This window comes from Aethalodelphis obliquidens, unplaced genomic scaffold, assembly GCF_003676395.1.
Source record: "Aethalodelphis obliquidens isolate GAN/ISIS:26980383/991018 unplaced genomic scaffold, ASM367639v1 scaffold20, whole genome shotgun sequence".
Lineage (NCBI taxonomy): Eukaryota > Metazoa > Chordata > Mammalia > Artiodactyla > Delphinidae > Aethalodelphis > Aethalodelphis obliquidens.
Genome location: NW_020837964.1, coordinates 6,686,852 through 6,704,622, shown reverse-complemented (window position 1 = coordinate 6,704,622; position 17,771 = coordinate 6,686,852). Strand labels below are relative to the sequence as shown.

The following is a 17,771-nucleotide window of genomic DNA, read 5'->3' as shown; positions in this document are numbered from 1 at the left end:
TTTTTTTGCCCTTTTTTTTTTTTTTTTTTTTTTCCTTTTTTGCGGTACGCGGGCCTCTCACTGTTGCGGCCTCTCCTGTTGCAGAGCACAGGCTCCGGACATGCAGGCTCAGCGGCCATGGCTCACGGGCCTAGCCGCTCTGTGGCATGTGGGATCTTCCCAGACCGGGGCACGAACCCATGTCCCCTGCATCGGCAGGCGGACTCTCAACCACTGCGCCACCAGGGAGGCCCCGAATTTCTGTTGTTTTAAGCTCCCCAGTGGTACTTTGTTACGGCAGCCGCAGGAGACCAATGCACTTGTCAGTGACATTTTGGTCTCTTACAAGTTGGGGGTCTGGCTGACCGATTAGTGGCTTAATTCAGACTTGATGCAAAGGTTCAGTCTGTGCAGGAGTGACGCCTGTGGACCCCGTGCTGTGTGGCCGAGGGAGGTGACAGGCCGGGAGAGACTCGGGCACAGCCTGCTCTGTTGACGGGGAGGATTCAGGAAACACATGAGTCACCTGTCACTGATGTGTGTTTGCTTGCTAGGATCTTTTAAAAATTGTTTTAAATGTGAAAATCCAGCTTGGCCTTCCCGGGTATGTCCTGAGTCTCCCTGACTCTGGAGCTGCTGTGGTTGTGTCCACACGGGCGCTGTTTATAATGGCAACAGCTGTGACCTATAGACCCAAGAGGAAAGCGGCCGTTACGGATTCAGGCTGTTCTCTCCACGCTCACACTCGGGCCCTTAAACTGTTATTCACCAGAATATGAAGGGAAACATAGCTGCTGCCGGCGAAGGCCCTGTCCCTCTCCTGCGGGAACAGAGACCCCAGGGAGGCATAGCTGCCCCCCATCCCAGGGCTTTAGGGGTTCCACATCCTGCACCCGTTGTGTGACCCTCAAAAGCAATCAGGGGTGTCGCTGGGGGCTTTGCTTTTGCCTGAGAAGCTCCTTCTTCAGGCTCTGCTGGCACCCCCTCTGAGAGGCCTTTGTGCCGCCGCTGCCGGGCGTAAACACCTCCCTCACCTCCCCTGTAATATTCGCCTGCTCCACCCCATCTGCAGTGACCTTGACACCGTGCTTCCTTGTTTGTGGTCTGTCTTCCCCAGTAGCATGCAAGAGACACAGGGAGTTAGGGTGCATTCGTATATCCCCGGCTTCTGCTAACAGTGCCTGGCAAGTGGCCAGTGCTTGGTTAGTGTCTGCTGAGTGACAGAAGGCCCCAGCCAAGGACGCACAGCCGTAGGCACAGAGCGTCTCACCAGCCCTCCTGCCTTCAGCCCGGCTCCCTCATCCCACCCTCCTCCCGGTCAACTGTGAGTTTTCCAAACCAGAAATCATCCAAGTCACTCTTCTGCTCTGAGACCTGCGGTGGCTCCCGTTGTTCCTGCGTAGAGTCCAGATGCCTCAGCAGGACTGAGCCGGCCCTGCAGGAGTGGAGCCCTGCCTGCCTTCCTTCCCCTCCAGGCACATCCAGCCCTCACTGCAGCAGAACTGAGTCACTCCCAGAGCAGGCGGTTCCCCTGTCTGAAATCCCGCCCTCTCTCCTCCCCTCCCAGTTCAACTTCACGAACTTGAACTCCTGTCCTTTGTCTAGTCTCAGTGTAAGGATCACCACCTTCCGGAAGGCTTCCTGATCCTCTTTTCTCATTTTTTCCCCCCAAACCTGCGTTAATTATCCCTTCTCTCTCAACCTTGGCCTTATCACCTGTATTGTAATCATCTTTTTTTTTTCTTAATAAAATATGATTTACACTCAGGAAGATTCACCCTTTTGGGTACAGAGTTCTGCGAGTTTTGGCAAGTTCATAAAGTCATGTAACTCTGCCACGACCAAATGTAAAACAGTTGCATCTGCCCCCAGCCCGCAAAGTCTGTTACGTGCTTTTGTAGCCAACCCTCCTCCACACCCCCAGTCTCTGGCACCCAGTGATCTATTTTCTGTCCCTGTGGTTTTGCCTCCTCCAGAATGTCCGATCAATGGAATCACAGCTCTGTGGTCTTTTGATGCCGGCATCTCTCACTTAGCATAGTGCATGGGAGATGCATCCTTGGCGTTTCTTCCCTTTTATCCATGGGTGCTGTTTCAGTGTAAGGATGTTTGTTTATCTCTTCACCAGTTGAAAGGCATTTGTGCTGTTTCCGGTTTTCAGTGATTATGAAGCTGCTGTAAACATTAGTGTATAGTTCTTTGCATGGACGTATGCTTTTATTTCTCTCATGTAAATACCTAGATGTGGGATTGTTGCATTGTACGGTAAGCGTATTTAACTTAAGAAACTGCGCAGCTGTTTTCCAAAGAGGCTGCACCATTTTGCATTCCCATCAGTGGCTCCACGTGCACTCCAGCCCTGGCTATTGCCAGGTGTTTTTATTTTTTGAATTATATTTATTTATATTTATTTTTTTGGCCATGCTGCGAGGCTTGCGGGATGTTAGTTCCCCAACCGGGGATCGAACCCGGGCCCCGGCAGTGAGTGTGCCGAGTGCTAACCAGTGGACCGCCAGGGAATTCCCCGTCAGGTGTTTTTAGTTTAGCCATTTTAACAGGTAACCATTTTTTTTTTAACCTGCTAATCTTTCCCACCAGCTGCGACCTCTTGATAGAGAATGAATCTCTCCTTTTCTTATCCTCAGAACCTAGAGTAGTGACTGACACATAGCATTCAACAGGTATTTAGGTAAGCTGAATGACTGAATGAGTGATCTGTCAAATTGGTGTTTAAGGAGAATTCGTCATGGATTCCATGGGGGGAGTATTAGTCAATGCCCTCTCTCCCAAAGGAACTCATTATGAGGTCATCTTTCTGGAATCTGCCAGGCATAACCTCCTTATCTTTATAATATCTTTATAATACCTAATACCTTCCTGTATCTGCCCAAAGTGCCCAGACTGCTTTCCACCTCTGAAAAGGCCCCTGATGTGTTTCTTCCTTGTTTCAGCAGAAGGCACTGTTGCCCATACTAGAGGGTACAAAAGAATCATGGGGTGGGGGGGGATGGGGGCGTTAAAATGCAGATCCCCAGGTCCCAGGTCCCATCCTCAAGGTTCTGATTCTGTAGACCCAGCATCTCTGAGTGTGTCTTAGACCTCCCTGAGAACCCCCAGGAGAAGCAAGAGTCCTTTGTGGGAGTCGAAATAACCCCAGATCTTGAAGAAGGCACTCTGCTTCAGAGTCCAGCTCTGCCACCAACTGCTGGGTCACCTCTGTGAACCATTTAACACCTCTGAGCCTCAGTTTCCTCATCAGTAAAAGAGACATGAGAATAATTGAGCTTCCTGACTTTGTTGTGAGGGGTTAGTGCATTTACTGCATGAAGGGTCCTGGTGCAAGCTAGGTATTCAATACATGTTACTGATTTTGGTTCATGGCAAAGATTTTAAATGCTTCCTCTTCCCTTTAGCTAATGCCCTTGTATTTTAATGTTTTTATTGTTGCATGACATCATGCAGAAAAGTGGCCTGTGACGGTGTTGATTTTGAAACACATTGGGTTTTCTCGTATAGCTAAGACTTAGACATATGCTTAGTAAAGCATATGTAGAAAACACTGAAGGCAGAAACAAATCAGAGACAACCTGTTAACACATTGAACAGCCTTTAAAAAATATTAATTTTTTTTTTGAGATATAACATAAAGTCGCACAAGTTGTAAGCATAAAGCTCGGTACATTTTCATTGGGTGACCACCTCACATGAATCACCAGATCAAAACTGAGCACATCACAGCTCACCAAGAGCCTGTCTTCTGCCCCTGCCCAGTCCAAGAGAACCATTATTCCAAGGGCATTGATCAGCTTTGCCCAATTAGCCTTGTTTATTTCATTTTTAAAAAACAATTTATTTATTTTTTGGCTGCATTGAGTCTTTGTTGCTGCACGCGGGCTTTCTCTAGTTGCAGCGATCGGGGGCTACTCTTCATTGCGGTGCGCGGGCTTCTCTTGTTGCGGAGCATGGGCCCTAGAGCACGAGGGCTTCAGCAGTTGCAGTGCGTGGGCTCAGTAGTTGTGGCTCACAGGCTTTAGGGTGTGCAGGCTCAGTAGTTGTGGCGGGCAGGCTCTAGAGTGCAGCCTCAGCAGCTGTGGCGCACGGGCTTAGTTGCTGTGCAGCATGTGGGATCTTCCCGGGCCAGGGATTGAACCCGTGTCCCCTGCACTGGCAGGCAGATTCTTAACCACTGCGCCACCAGGGAAGTCCCTCATTTATGTTTTTTAAAAATTTATTTTATTCAAGTATAGTTGATTTACAGTGTTGTGGTAATTTCTACTGTACAGCAAAGTGAATCAGTTATACATATACATATATATATATATATATATATACACATTCTTTTTCATCTTCTTTTCCATTATGGTCTATCACAGGATATTGAATATAGTTCCCTGTGCTGTACAGTAGGACCTTTTTGTTTATCCATTCTATATGTAATAGTTTGCGTCTGCTCATCCCAAACTCCCAATCCAACCCTCCCCCACCCCTCGTACTCCTTGGCAACCACAAATCTGCTCTCTATGTCTGTGAGTCTGTTTCGTAGATAAGTTTGTATCATATTTTTTTTTTTGGCCGCACCCCACAGCATATGGGATCTTAGTCCCCCAACCAGGGATCGAACCCGAGCCCCCTGCGTTGGAAGCGCGGAGTCTTAACCACTGGACCAATAGGGAAGTCCCATATTTGTGTCATATTTTAGATTCTACATATAAGTGATATCATATAGTATTTGTCTTTCTCTTTCTGACTTGACTTCCCCTAGTATGATAATCTCTAGGTCCATCCATGTTGCTGCAAATGGCACTATTTCCTTCTTTTTTTATGGCCGGATAGTATTCCATTGTGTACACGTACCACATCTTCTTTATCCATTCATCTGTCGATGGACATTTAGGTTGTTTCCATGTCTTGGCCATTGTGAATAGTGCTGCTGTGAACATAGGGGTGCGTGTATCTTTTTGAATTGTAGTTTTGTCTGGATATATGCCCATGAGTGGGATTGCTGGATCATATGGCAACTCTATTTTAGTTTTTTGAGGAACCTCCATACTGTTCTCCATAGTGGCTGCACCAACTTATATTCCCACCAACAGTGTAGGAGGGCTCCCTTTTCTCCACACTCTCTCCAGCATTTGTTATTTGTAGACTTTTTGATGATGGCCATTCTGACAGCTGTGAGGTGGTATGTAATTGTAGTTTTGATTTGCATTTCTCTAATAATTAGTGATGTTGAGCGTCTTTTCATGTGCCTGTTGGCCATCTGTATGTCTTCTTTGGAGAAATGTCTATTTAGGTCATCTACCCATTTTTTGAGAAGCCCAAATTAAAACCACAGGACCAGAGGCTTTTCCAAGCAGCCCTCAATTTGAATAGCAGACTCCTACAACTCAATAGTAACAAACAAACAAACAAACACCCCAAATAACCTGCCTTAAAAATGGGCAAAGGACCTGAAGATGTTTCTTTAAAGAAGACATATAAATGGCCTAGAGGTATATGAAAAGGTGCTTAGCATCAGTAATCATCAGGGAAATGCAAATGAAAACCATAGTGAGATATAACCTTATACCTGTTATAATGGCTCTCACCAAAAAACCAAAAGGAAACAAGTGTTGGAGAGAAAGTGGAGAAATTGGAACTCTTGTGCACTGTTGGTGGGAATGTAAAATGGTGCAGCAGCTATGAAAAACATTGGAGCTTCCCCCAAATTTTAAAATAGAACTACCATATGATCCAGCCATCCCACTTCTGGGTGTATATCCCAAAGAATTGAAAGCAGTATCACGAAGAGGTATCTGGACTCCCATGTTTGTTGCAGCATTATTCACAATAGCCAAGATATGGAAACAATCTAAACCTCCATGGATGCATGAATGAGTAAAGAAAACGTCGTGTATAAATACAATGGAATGTTATTTACCCTCTAAAAAGAAGGAAATTCTATTGTTTGCGACAACATGGAGGACATTATGCTAAATGAAATAAGCCAGACACAGAAGGAAAAACACTGCTTGATTCTTCTCACATGAGCCACCTAAAATAGTCAAACTTATAGAAACAGAGCCTAGAATGACGGTTGCCAGGGGCTGGGAGGAGGGGGAAACGGAGAGTTGTTCAATGTATCTAAAGTTTCTGTTTTACAAGATGAGTAAGTTCTGGGTTAACAGTACTGTATTTTACACTTGAAAACTTGTTGAGGGACTTCCCTGGTGGTCCAGTGGTGAAGAATCTGCCTTGCAATACAGGAAACGTGGGTTTGATCCCTGGTCAGGGGACTAAGATCCCACATGCCGCGGGGCAACTAAGCCCGCGTGCCACAACTATGGAGCTCGCGAGCCTCAACTAGAGCACGCGTGCCGCAAACTGCAGAGCCCACGTACTCTGGAACCCGTGCACCACAACTGCAGAGCCTATGCGCCCTGGAGCCTGTGCACCACGACTAGAGAAGAGAAAACTCACACACCACAACTAGAGAGAAACCCGCGCACCACAACGAAGAGCCAGCGTGCTGCAACTAAGACCCGACGCGTCCTAGAATGAATGAATAAATAAAAAATAAATCTTAAAAAACAAAAACTTGTTGAGAGGGCAGGTGTCATGTTGTGTTCTTACCACACATACACATGCAAATACAACAACACAAAAAATAACAACAATAACAAAAGGATACAAGAAACTTCTGAAGGTGATGGATGTTTATGGCTCTGATTGCAGTGACGGTTTCTCAGGTGTATGCATATGTCCTAATTCATCAGCTTCTGTGCTTTCATTGTGCACCGTTTAGTACCAATTATACCTCAGGAAAGCTGAAAAAAAATAGGGGGGGTCTGACTGCCCCCCCATGCAGAAACTTTTAGATTGAGCCTAACCCTGACCAGGTCTGGAAGCCAGTTCTGGGTGGTACTTCCTCTCACAGACGCCTGCCAGCCAGCAGCTGGGACTCAGCTTGTCCCCAGGGGACATGCACTTCTCTGAACAATATCAGGAAAGGAAACCAAACTCAAAACCTCTCGGGGTTTTCTGGTTGTTTTTGGCTGTTGGGTGGAGGGAGGAGGTTGGCAAGGCCCTGGAGCAGCGTGGTGGACCTCAGCCTGGCCTCTGCCGTGCGTGACCGGGAGAGGACGGCCAGGTTCAGAAGAGCCACTATCTAATAATGATTATTATAATGAGCAGCTGCTACTTTATTGAAGACTGCATTGTGCTAAGCTGTGTTAGCCATTAATTCTTTTCTCTTTTAATTTTCTTTTAAATTTAGTTATTTTTGGTTGTGTTGGGTCTTCGTTGCTGCGCGTGGGCTTTCTCTAGTTATGGCGAGTGGGGGCTACTATTCGTTGCGGTGCGCAGGCTTCTCACTGCGGTGGCTTCTCTTGTTGTGGTGCATGGGCTCTAGGCGTGTGGGCTTTGGTAGTTGTGGCACGCAGGCTCTGTAGTTCTGGGTTGCAGGCTCTGGAGCGCAGGCTCAGTAGTTGTGTCTCACGGGCTCTAGAGCTCAGGCTCAGTAGTTGTGGCACACGGGCTTAGTTGCCCTGACGTATGTGGGATCTTCCCGGACCAGGGATCAAACCCGTGTCCCCTGCACTGGCAGGCAGATTCTTAACCACTGCGCCACCAGGGAAGTCCCAGCCATTAATTCTTTAAACAGCCTTCTAAGGTAGGTGGTTTGTTTTGAACAGCTTTGACAGAGTTCACATCCCATACAATTCACCTATCTAAACTGTACAGTTCAGGGATTTCCCTGGTGGTCCAGTGGTTAAGATTCCTCGCTCCCAAAGCAGGGGGCATGGGTTCGATCCCCGGTCAGGGAAGATCTGGCATGCCGCATAGCGTGGCCAAAAAAACACAAAAATTTAAAATGTACAGTTCAATGGCTTTTCGTGTATTCACAGAGCTGTGCAACCATCATCATGATCAATTTTAGAACATTTTCATCACTCCACAGAGAAACCCTGTACCTCCTAGTCATCACCTTCCAAGACTCCCATGTCTCCCAGTCCCAGACAACCACTACTCCACTTTCCGTCTCTGTAGATTGCCTATTCTTTATATCCCAAAGGTAGGTCGAATGATGGGGAAATTGGAGGTTCAGAGAGGGTAACTTACCAGCTTAAGGTCACACAGCTAAGGAAGTGGCCATTTGGGACTTGAAACCAGATCTCCCTGTCTTCCAAATCCATACCTTCCCATTGCACCACGGGGTTTTTTCTTCTTCCTCCCAATAACAATACTGAAGATAGTCAGCCCTGATGGTTGAACTATGTTGCCTGTTTTACCCCTCGTCTCATTTAATCCTTATAATCACCCTGGGAGGTAGGACAGTTAATATACCCATTTTGCAGAGAGGGAAACTGAGGCACTGAGGGGGTTGGCTAATGGTCCAATGCACCATGGCTGCTAGCAAATGGAAGAGGGTTATGGGGAAAAACATGTGCATCCCTGAGGACTGGTGAGGGACTCAGAATAGAAAGTCAAGACAATGCTGATTAAAACACAATTTTCTTTCAGGTTATTCCCCCCCTCCCGCTTTTCTTTCTTTTTATATGAAAAGGAAAAGAAAGTTCCCTCCACCCTTTGAGGTCACTTCCTGACCCATTTGTGAATCCATGCGGAGTGGTTACACACTCACTTCTTCCTGCCTGAATGCCTCCTATTAATGCTGGGGACGGGCAGTGGGCCTGTGTGCCCATGGGCTCTGGCCCCAGACAGACTTGGGTTCAAATCCAGCCTCCACCACCCACTGACTTAATGCCCTTGAGCCCTAAAATAGCTAACTCATGACAGGGGGCTCTGCCATATGTATCTGAATACATTGGGTGGCTTCTCCCCCTACCCATTATGCCTTGGAGTAGAAGAGTCATGTCGTGTTTCAGCCCTCCCAGAACCAGGGCTTCCGTCTCAGTGACTTTATTTTGAACAATCAAGTTGGAGTTGGAGAAAAAGAGGCCATGATGAGGAACCCCAGACACTCCCATTCATCGCACTGCATTCCTTTAGCTGTTCAGCTGAGATCGAAAACCAAGGCAAAGAGGAAAAGTAGTTAGAAATACGAAAAAAGCACACTGCCATCTCCTATGACCACCATCTCAAACACAGCAGACATTTTAACTCCCGAAATGCTGTAAGCTCCCAGTCACAGATTAAATGAGAGTTCTTTGAGCTGAAGCGTGTGCTACATGTTCTTCTTTGCTTGCTTGATCCCCAGGGACCAGGGAAAACTCCAGCCAGAATTAGTATCTGTCTGGACAGAGGTTAGGAGCCAAGGCTTCCCACCGTGGTTTCCAAAGCTGATTGCACTTAGTTTCATTTTATCAGCAAGAGATTAAACACGGTTCCCTATACACATGGATTTTGTAATAATAAACTCTAGGGCTTCCCTGGTGGCGCAGTGGTTAAGAATCCACCTGCCAATGGAGGGGACACGAGTTCGAGCCCTGGTCCGGGAAGATCCCACATGCCATGGAGCAACTAAGCCCGTGTGCCACAACTACTGAGCCTGCGCTCTAGAGCCCGTGAGCCACAACTAGTGAGCCCACGTGCCACAACTGTTGAAGCCCATGTGCCTAGAGCCCATGCTCCACAACAAGAGAAGGCACTGCAATGAGAAGCCCGCGCACCGTGACTAGAGGAAGCCCGCGGGCAGCAACAAAGACCCAATGCAGCCAAAAATAAATAAAGAAAAGAAAAGAAAAAAAGAAAGAAATTCTACATATATATCGTTGTAACAATATATTATGTACATTAGATAACATGTACCAAAATAGAAATGATAAAAGGATTGATGGAAATAAATATAAATTGAAGTTGTTAAAAAAAAAAGGCAAAGAAATTTAACCCAGATTCAGCCATCATTCCTGGGGAGTTGGCCCCATGATTACACGTGGTGTCAAAGATTTCTTTAAAAAATGGTGCAGTAAGTGATCTGTGGGGAATAGCAACTAGTACACCCCGGAGCTAGGAGCAGTGAAAGAAATAAGTCCAGATTGCCTAAAGTCAGTGAATGAGCCCTGTGGCTTTAGGTATTATATTTTCAGCCAGAACGATATTCATAGATTTAAAAAATGCTGTAACTCAAGCGGCTTACGAGTAGAACTGACGTGTCCTGACAGCTCTGTAGGTGACTGGAAAGCTGGCTGCAGTCACAACGGACTGTAGGCAAAGATGCATATGAAAGGTTTGAATAAAATTGCTTCATGAAACAGGAAAGTGGAAAAAAGCAATATTTCTCTTAAAGAATATGTTACATCATACAATATGTGACTTGAGGTAGGCTTGGTGTAGCCAGATGAATCCACTAAATACCGTCATTAGGCATTCGACCATGTCGTCTATATGCTTAGAAGTTTATAAAGTAGAGCCATAAAAAATCATCTCACTGGGAAAATGGGAGATCAATTCCCTAGTATTCTAAGTTCCGTACAACAGACTTTTGGGGCCGGCACTATTGTGATCATGTCTGACGGATGAGAAAGCTGAGCTGAGGGTATTTACGTGGCTTGCCCCGGGTAGTAAGAGGCGGTCACCAGCGCAGCCTCAGTAACGATTTCAAATTAGGGCCATGACCTGCCAATTCCCGTTGATTATATTAAATGCATGTAAAACACGTGTGTGCAGTAGGAGCTCCATAAAAGCTAGTCTTTGCAAGTGACTTTGCAAGTGAGGAGGGGCAGGTCGATCCCCTCCGGCTGCCTCAGTTTCTTTCTCGGCCCACGGAGGCGGGGTCCCAGGCCTGGTCCGCCCCCAGGGAGGACGCGGCGCCGGGGGTGCCCTGAGCTGCGGGCCGGGGCTGGGGCGGGCCGGGGCGCGGGGGGCGGCCCCGGAGGAGTCACGTGGCGCGCGTCCGCGGCCGAAGCAGAAGTAACGGCGCCCGCGTCGGAGGGCGTGCGCGGCAGGGAGTGCCCACAGCCAGGACGGCGGGCGGCTGCGCGCGGGACCCCAGAGCCGGGACCCGTAGCGGGGGCGCGGCCAGGTGAGTGGCCCGGCCGGGTGCGAGCGCACGCGGGCGCCCGCGGAACCCGCGCTCGGGGAGCGGCGTCCAGGGGGGACCTGTGCCCGGGCGCTGCCGGTGCTGGCAGGGGTGGGGCACGCCGTCGGGGCCCCCGCCCGCTGTGCCCGGGGCCGGCGCGGAGACGGCGGGGGTCCGGGCTTCGTCGCCGGCCACTTCCTCACTCTGGGCCGGCGCCACTTCGTCGGTTGGTGTCCTGGGTCCGTCCGGCTTTGAATGAGAGCCTGGAGGAAGCGGCGCGGCTTGCGGTCTGGGGTTCGTGCGAGCGCTGGTGGTGTAGGCTCCGGTGGCCGGGGGGGGGGCGGGCGTGTCTCCTGACCACCTCTGTGCCCAGGGCTTGTTGATTCCAGGCGCAGCCCTTCGCCCTGAGAAATAGAGCTTTCGGGGGATTCAAGATTCCGTCTCCCCCCGCAATAGTTGTACGCATCATTATGTGCGTCTCTGAGTTTTCCTGGTTATGTTGTGGAACCCCAAAGAGGTCGTTACCCCCATAGCGGAAGAATTCGCGGGAAAGATGTGTCCCGTTTCGACGGGGGGCGGGGGGCGCTTGGCGCCTGGATTCCAGAGGGGGCCCGGGAGGGGCTCTTGTAGCACCCTGATCTTGAACTAGAGTGAGAAAGTATGGAGGGGGGTGGCACGCGCATGGGAAACAGGTGGCCTTGTCAGTCAGTGTAATTAGAATTTCTGTTCCAGCTGTGTAACCTTGGGCAAGTTGAAGAGTCTCTGAGCCTCAGTTTCTTCCCCTGGGTACTTGGGCCACCCAGGCCTCCATTCCAGGGCTGTGTGGAGAATTGGGGCTTATCTGCCACTTCTTCACCCTATGCTTAAGGGCCCTGCGTTGGGGCTCGGACCATAATCCTTAGCTACAGTCTTTCAGGGAGTCTTAATTTAGGGGTTCCTGGCCGCCTCAGGCAGTTACCCTTATTACAAAGATATGAATGCCCCGTGTGTACCAGCTCAGGACGATCCTCACTGCAGGTTTCCTTGATGCTGAAATGGCCTAATCATGCTGCAGCCCTCCCCCCTCCCTCTCCCTCTACCTGGAGCCTGTGAAACTCCTCTGGAAGAGGCCAAGCCAGGAACCCCATAAAGAGCCCTTTGGCTGAGTGGAGTTGATGGAAAATTGCGGGTGAGGAAATTTTTGAAAGCACGTCTTCATTTGGAAAACACTTAAAAACACAGAGCAGAAAATCTCATCCATTATGTTAGCACTTAAATCAGTAAAAAGTCAGGTCAGACCCTTTGCCTTCTCCCGCTCTCCAAAAGTAACCACTCCTCCTGGGTTTATAAGCAGACAGCCTTTTAAAAAATGTAATTATATTTATGCTTTTTAGTTTGCAACTCTTCTTTCATCCATCTCACGAATCTTTCCAGATCAAATTGCGTGTAAATCTTCCTCATTCTTTCCAACAGCTACTGAGCATTCTTTAATGTGTGTGTCCCATCATTTAAGGGACCACCCCCATTCGCGAGCTGTTGAATTGTTTCTTGTTTTTTTTTCTCTTTCTATTACAAATGATGCTTCTGTGACTATTTTTGTGTGTGTTTCTGCACCGCACTGGATCAAAGCATATACCTGTTTTACATTTTAGTAGGTGCTCACAGGTTGCCCTAAAAAAAAAAAAGTTGAAGTAATGCACATTCCTACCTGCCCCAGCTGACACTGCTTTGTTCCTCCAATGAAAATATGTATCGCTTTAGCCGCATAGCACAGGGATATCAGCCTGGTGCTTTGTGACCACCTAGAGGAGTGGAATAGGGAGGGTGGGAGGGAGGGAGATGCAAGAGGGAAGAGATATGGGAACATATGTATATGTATAACTGATTCACTTTGCTATAAAGCAGAAACTAACACACCATTGTAAAGCAATTATACCCCAATAAAGATGTTAAAAAAAAAAAAAGACAACCAACAAGGACTTACTGTATAGCGCAAGGAACTATACTCAATATCTTGTAATAACCTATAATGGAAAAGAATGTCAGAAAGTATATACATATATATATATATACACATATAACTGAATCACTTTGTGGTACACCTACAACTAACACAACACTGTAAATCAACTATACTTCAATAAAAAATTTTTTTTAAGTATAAAAAAAAGAAAATATGTATCGCTTTGTTGCTGCAGGGTGGGTGTGAGATGCAGCAGTCACATCCCTCGGGCTGTAGGATGGGCTGTTACCTCTCAGGGATGCGACTGTAGCAAAGCCTAACAGAATTGTTTCGTGGGATTTTGTATGAAATTCTGTGCTTCTCTTAACGTGTGCAGAGAGCACTGAAGAGAACTCCCCTGCTTCCTGATTCTGGGTCCTTGTATCCCAGAAGTTTATTTTTTATTTAATTTTTTATTGGAGTATAGTTGATTTAAAATGTTGTGTTTCTGCTGTACAGCAAAGTGAATCAGTTACACATATACATATATCCACTCTCCTTTAGATTCTTTTCCCATATAGGTCATTACAGAGTAATGAGAAGAGTTCCCTGTGCTATACAGTAAGTCCTTATTAGTTATTTATTTTATATATAGTGTAGTGTGTATATGGCAATCCCAGTCCCCCAATTTATCCCCCTCCCTTCCCCCCCCCCCCCCGGTAACCATAAGTTTGTTTTCTACATCTGTGACTCTATTTCTGTTTTGTAAATAAGTTAATTTGTACCATTTTTTTAGATTCCACATATAAGCGATATCATATGATATTTATCTTTCCCAGAAGTTTATTTCGAATAGAAGGACATGAAAAGTAGAATCTTGTTAAACCTCAGCCACATTTGTATTTACACCATAAGTCACTTTTATAAAGTTACCCAGGGAGGATGAGAAACAGGAACAAAAAAGGGATTTCGAGGCTATTTCTTTCTTTTTCTTTTTTTGAAAGCAGAAGCAGAATAGAAATTGCCTGTGATGGCTCGTGCCCTCCCCTGGGGTCAAGGCCTCGGAGACCTCCTTGCCTTAGTTGCTGAGCACTGAACTCTGGAAGGCTGAGTTGGGAGCCGGTGGATTTTGGTGGTTGACTCCAAGGATCTTGTGGCCGTGAGGATGTCTTCCCAGTTCTTGGGGAAAGACGTGAGAGACTTGGTGTTTATGGTTGAATCAATCCCCTGGGCTTCTAAGTGGGAAGTAACCAGAATCCTGGGAAGGTTAAGTCCAAGGCCCTCCCAGAGTCAGAAAGAACTGAGGGCCCTGGTGCTTCCCAGTTGGCTGGTTTACATGGCAGTGTTGTGAGGGGTTGTGTGTTTCCTGTTTGTGCTCTGCTACATGTGGGCCTTGAGCCCTGGGAGTGGGGAACTCGGGAGGTGTACGGCTGGGACCTGGTCCAAATCTTGGTTCTGACACTTTGCAGCTGTGTGACCTTGGACAAGTCCTTTGACCTCTCTGCCAAGTTAGTTACTGTCTGACCAGATTCTGCCACCAGATTCTGGATTCCAGAAGGTGGGTGCTGAAGGAGCAGGGGCATGGGATTCAGACCGGGGTTCCGATCCTGATGTCACCATGTGTCTCTGTGACCTTGATCACATGATTTCACCTCCCAGGACTTGAGTTTTCACCTCCGGTATTTCTCATTGAAATAAATGAGATGAACGAGATATGGCAGGTGCAGGCACCTGGGGAGGGCCGATAAACAGCTAGTTTACCAGGATGAGACTGGCCTCAGGCACCTTGTTCATCCCCTGACCTGGGCTCAAGGGCGGTGAGGCAGGAGGCTCAGGTCAGGCAGAGTTCTTGGCATACCCTGTAGTCCTGCTGCCGGGCCTTTGCTTAAGCCTGTTCCTCTGACTACAACACTGTTCCCTCCCGCTTCATCTTTTTTTAAAGCTTGGATTCAGACGCCGCCTTCCCCCAGAAGCTTCCTATGAGCACTGTCAGTTCCCAGCCTTGCCCCAGACTAAGTTGGGGACCCCTTCTTGCTACTTCCTTTATTACCCCCACCCCCATGTCTCTGCTACTGCAGAGTCATCGAGCTGACTGGTCCCTTTCCAAATGGGTGGAGAACAGGTATAATTCATGACCTTATCGCTGGGCTGTCAGCATACCTGGGAGGTGCCTTTGGCTGTGGGTGTGAGGTAGAGGGATGAGGGAGCAAAGGACAGGGCCTGGGCCGCTCCCTGCACCCCTCATTTGCGTAGAAGTCCACCCTCTATTTCTGTCCTAGAGTTGACCCTTGATTAATGTCTTGACCAGCTGGCTGATTAACATGATCAGAGGCCCTGCTCGATGCTGGGGGCTGTACATACACTGTGGCGTCTGCTCCTTCCAGAGCCCCTCGAGGGTGGTATTGTTATCCCCATTATACAGCTGGGGAAGCTGAGGCCCTGATTTTGAGCAACTTGGCAAAGAGGCTGTGGGGAGGCTGAGCCAGTGTGGAGGCCCAGACAGCCTTGACTGAACACCAGTTTCTCTCCAGAGTAGCAACTGTGGGAGCCTAAAGGGATTTGGAGGAGGGGAGGAGGTAAGAAAGAGACAGGGAACAGTGGATAGTGACAGTAGCAGGAGCTGAATCTGAGGAGCACTGACTTTGCATCTTTGTTCTATGGGCTGAGATATATTATCTGGTTCAATCCTTACAAGAACCTTTGGAGGTTCTTTCATCTGTCATCTTCCCCTTTACAAGGGTGGCAATTCAGCCTGCGGGTGTAAGTGACTTGGGGTAGGGGCTGCGATCTGCAAGCCTGAAGTTAAGTCCCTTCTGAGTGAGGGGCAGTGAGTCTTCGGACATTTGGGAGGCAGACTGGGGGGAGGGTTTTTGCAGAGCAAGGGCTGAGGGAGCGACATGATTTCACTCTTGTTCTTAAAGCATCCTTTTGGTTCCTGGTCTGAGAGTGGACTGTAGGGACTGGAGCAGAAGCAGGGAGACCAGTTAGCAGGCGATCAGAATGACCCAAGTATAAGATCCTTGGAGGGACCAGTGAAGCAGTGAGACTGACTGCATTCTAGGTTTGCCTGTGGATTGGATGTGGGCGTGAGAGAAACCAGACAAGGAGGGCTCTGAGATTTGGGGCGCAAACACCTCTCTGGGAAATGCCAGCTGTGCAGGAGGATGAGGGATTGTCAAGGACACCCCTGGATGCTGAGTGGCACGCCAGGTGCTTCACAGGTGGCTTTCTAACTGTTCCGATGAAACTGGGGCTCACGGAGGTCACGCAGCCTGCCCAGGTCCACACGGTCAGTGGGAACCTACACCACGATTTGAACGTGAGGCTGCTGGGTCCTGCCGTCTTCTGCCCTTTTTGCCCCAGTTCCATGGACACATTCGGAAGGGTTTGTTTTTTTTTTTTTCCTGTTCCCAACTTCACTCGGGAAGTAAAGGGATGGTTGGAAATCTCTTGGCAGGCTGTCAGGGGTGGGGACAGGAGTCAGTCTGGGCTGCTCTGGCTATTCAAATGTTCCACAGCATCAGAGTATGTGGGGAAGGAGTGGTAACAGCCAGGCTGGAGTGATTTGGTTATTTAAAGCCGGGATCGTGGTTGGGTCACTGAGGTCGAGGGCTCCACCCACACCTCACTTCCATTTAAACCTCTGTGTGTCCTGCCTGGGCTCTCTGAGTGGCCAGCGAGTCTCTGCCACTAGAACCTTCTCCCCAAACTCATCCCGATGGGCATGGGACAGGATCTTCACCCTTGAAGTCGAAGCCAAATCCCACTCAGTTAACTAAAAGCAGTTCCCTCCTTTATTCCGCCCTTCCAGCCTCCCTCGTTCTCTCACTCCTTGCCTCCCCCTGGAGCTGGCAACCATGAGCACCACGGTCAATGTGGATGCCCTTCCGGAGTACGAGAAGAGTCAGATCAAGAGGGCCCTGGAGCTGGGCACGGTGATGACGGTGTTCAGCTTCCGCAAGTCCACCCCGGAGCGGAGGACTGTCCAGGTGATCATGGAGACCCAGCAAGTGGCCTGGAGCAAGACGGCCGATAAGATCGAGGGCTTCCGTGAGTACCTCCTCCCCTTCCTGCCCAGACCAGTGGTCACGGCAGTTGTTGTCGGTTTGATACCTTCTGAAAGTGAAAGTGGGGCCGCTCTGTCTGGGTCTCTGAATGGGTTCAGAGCAGGTGGGGGAAGTTAGCCAGGAAACAGCAGGTGAAGGAACAGGAGCCCGCGTGGGCCAACTTGGAAATGACATCCAGACAGCTCACCCGGGATGGCAGGGGCTGGGCTCCCTGTCTCACAGCATCGGGGACCATTTGGTTCGAGCTGATGGTCAAGCCGTCTGCCCTTTGAGGGCTTAACTGGCCAGAGCTTGTGGAAATTCATAGCTTGGTAGCCAGACGAGCAGAGTGAGAAGCCTGTGCTTTAGCTCCAGGTGGACAGAGCGCACTGCTGAACGTTCTGTAGCTCTCAAGTGAAGTTCTGGTCCAGGTGGAGGCATCTTCTTCTCCCCATCCTCTTTACATTCGGCAATTGGCTCAGTCCCTAAAGTTTCTAAGACTGTTTTTAACAAACAGAGTTAGGAGACTTAAGCAATTTTCAGTTGCAGAGACTTGTTTAATTTGACTTTTTTATCGGCTACTTTTTAATTGAGGAATTAAAACGTACACTTGGGGGAGAATGAGACGATTCTAAATAAGTGTCTCTTCCCCAGCCCACGTCTTGCTCCAGGGGCAAGCTCATTACCAAGTTCTTTGGTCTCCCAGAAGTATTCTGTGCTCGTGTGACGTGTGCATTGTGTTTCCTACATGAATGGGTACCTACTATGTACACCTCTGCACTTTGATTTCTTTTTTTAATTTAACAATTATCTTGGAGGTGGTTTACTATTGGCCTGTTGAGCTGCCTTTATCTTTCATGGCCAC

The 17,771-nt window shown here is 48.4% G+C and overlaps 1 protein-coding gene across 3 annotated transcripts in view; it reads left to right on the top strand.

Annotated features, from left to right (window-relative positions):
- The window catches only part of PLCG2 (phospholipase C gamma 2), a 184,308-nt gene that overhangs the window by 27,787 nt on the left and 138,750 nt on the right, over positions 1-17,771 (top strand). The window contains exons 1-2 of one of the 3 annotated variants that reach the window (XM_027119165.1): positions 10,850-10,942; positions 16,672-16,910. In XM_027119165.1, coding sequence (XP_026974966.1) covers positions 16,718-16,910 — 193 coding nt within the window. In that variant the 5' untranslated portion in view covers positions 10,850-10,942; positions 16,672-16,717. Of the gene's footprint in view, positions 1-10,849; positions 10,943-16,671; positions 16,911-17,771 lie in introns of those variants that run through there. The other 2 variants (XM_027119166.1, XM_027119167.1) reach the window with 2 other exon arrangements.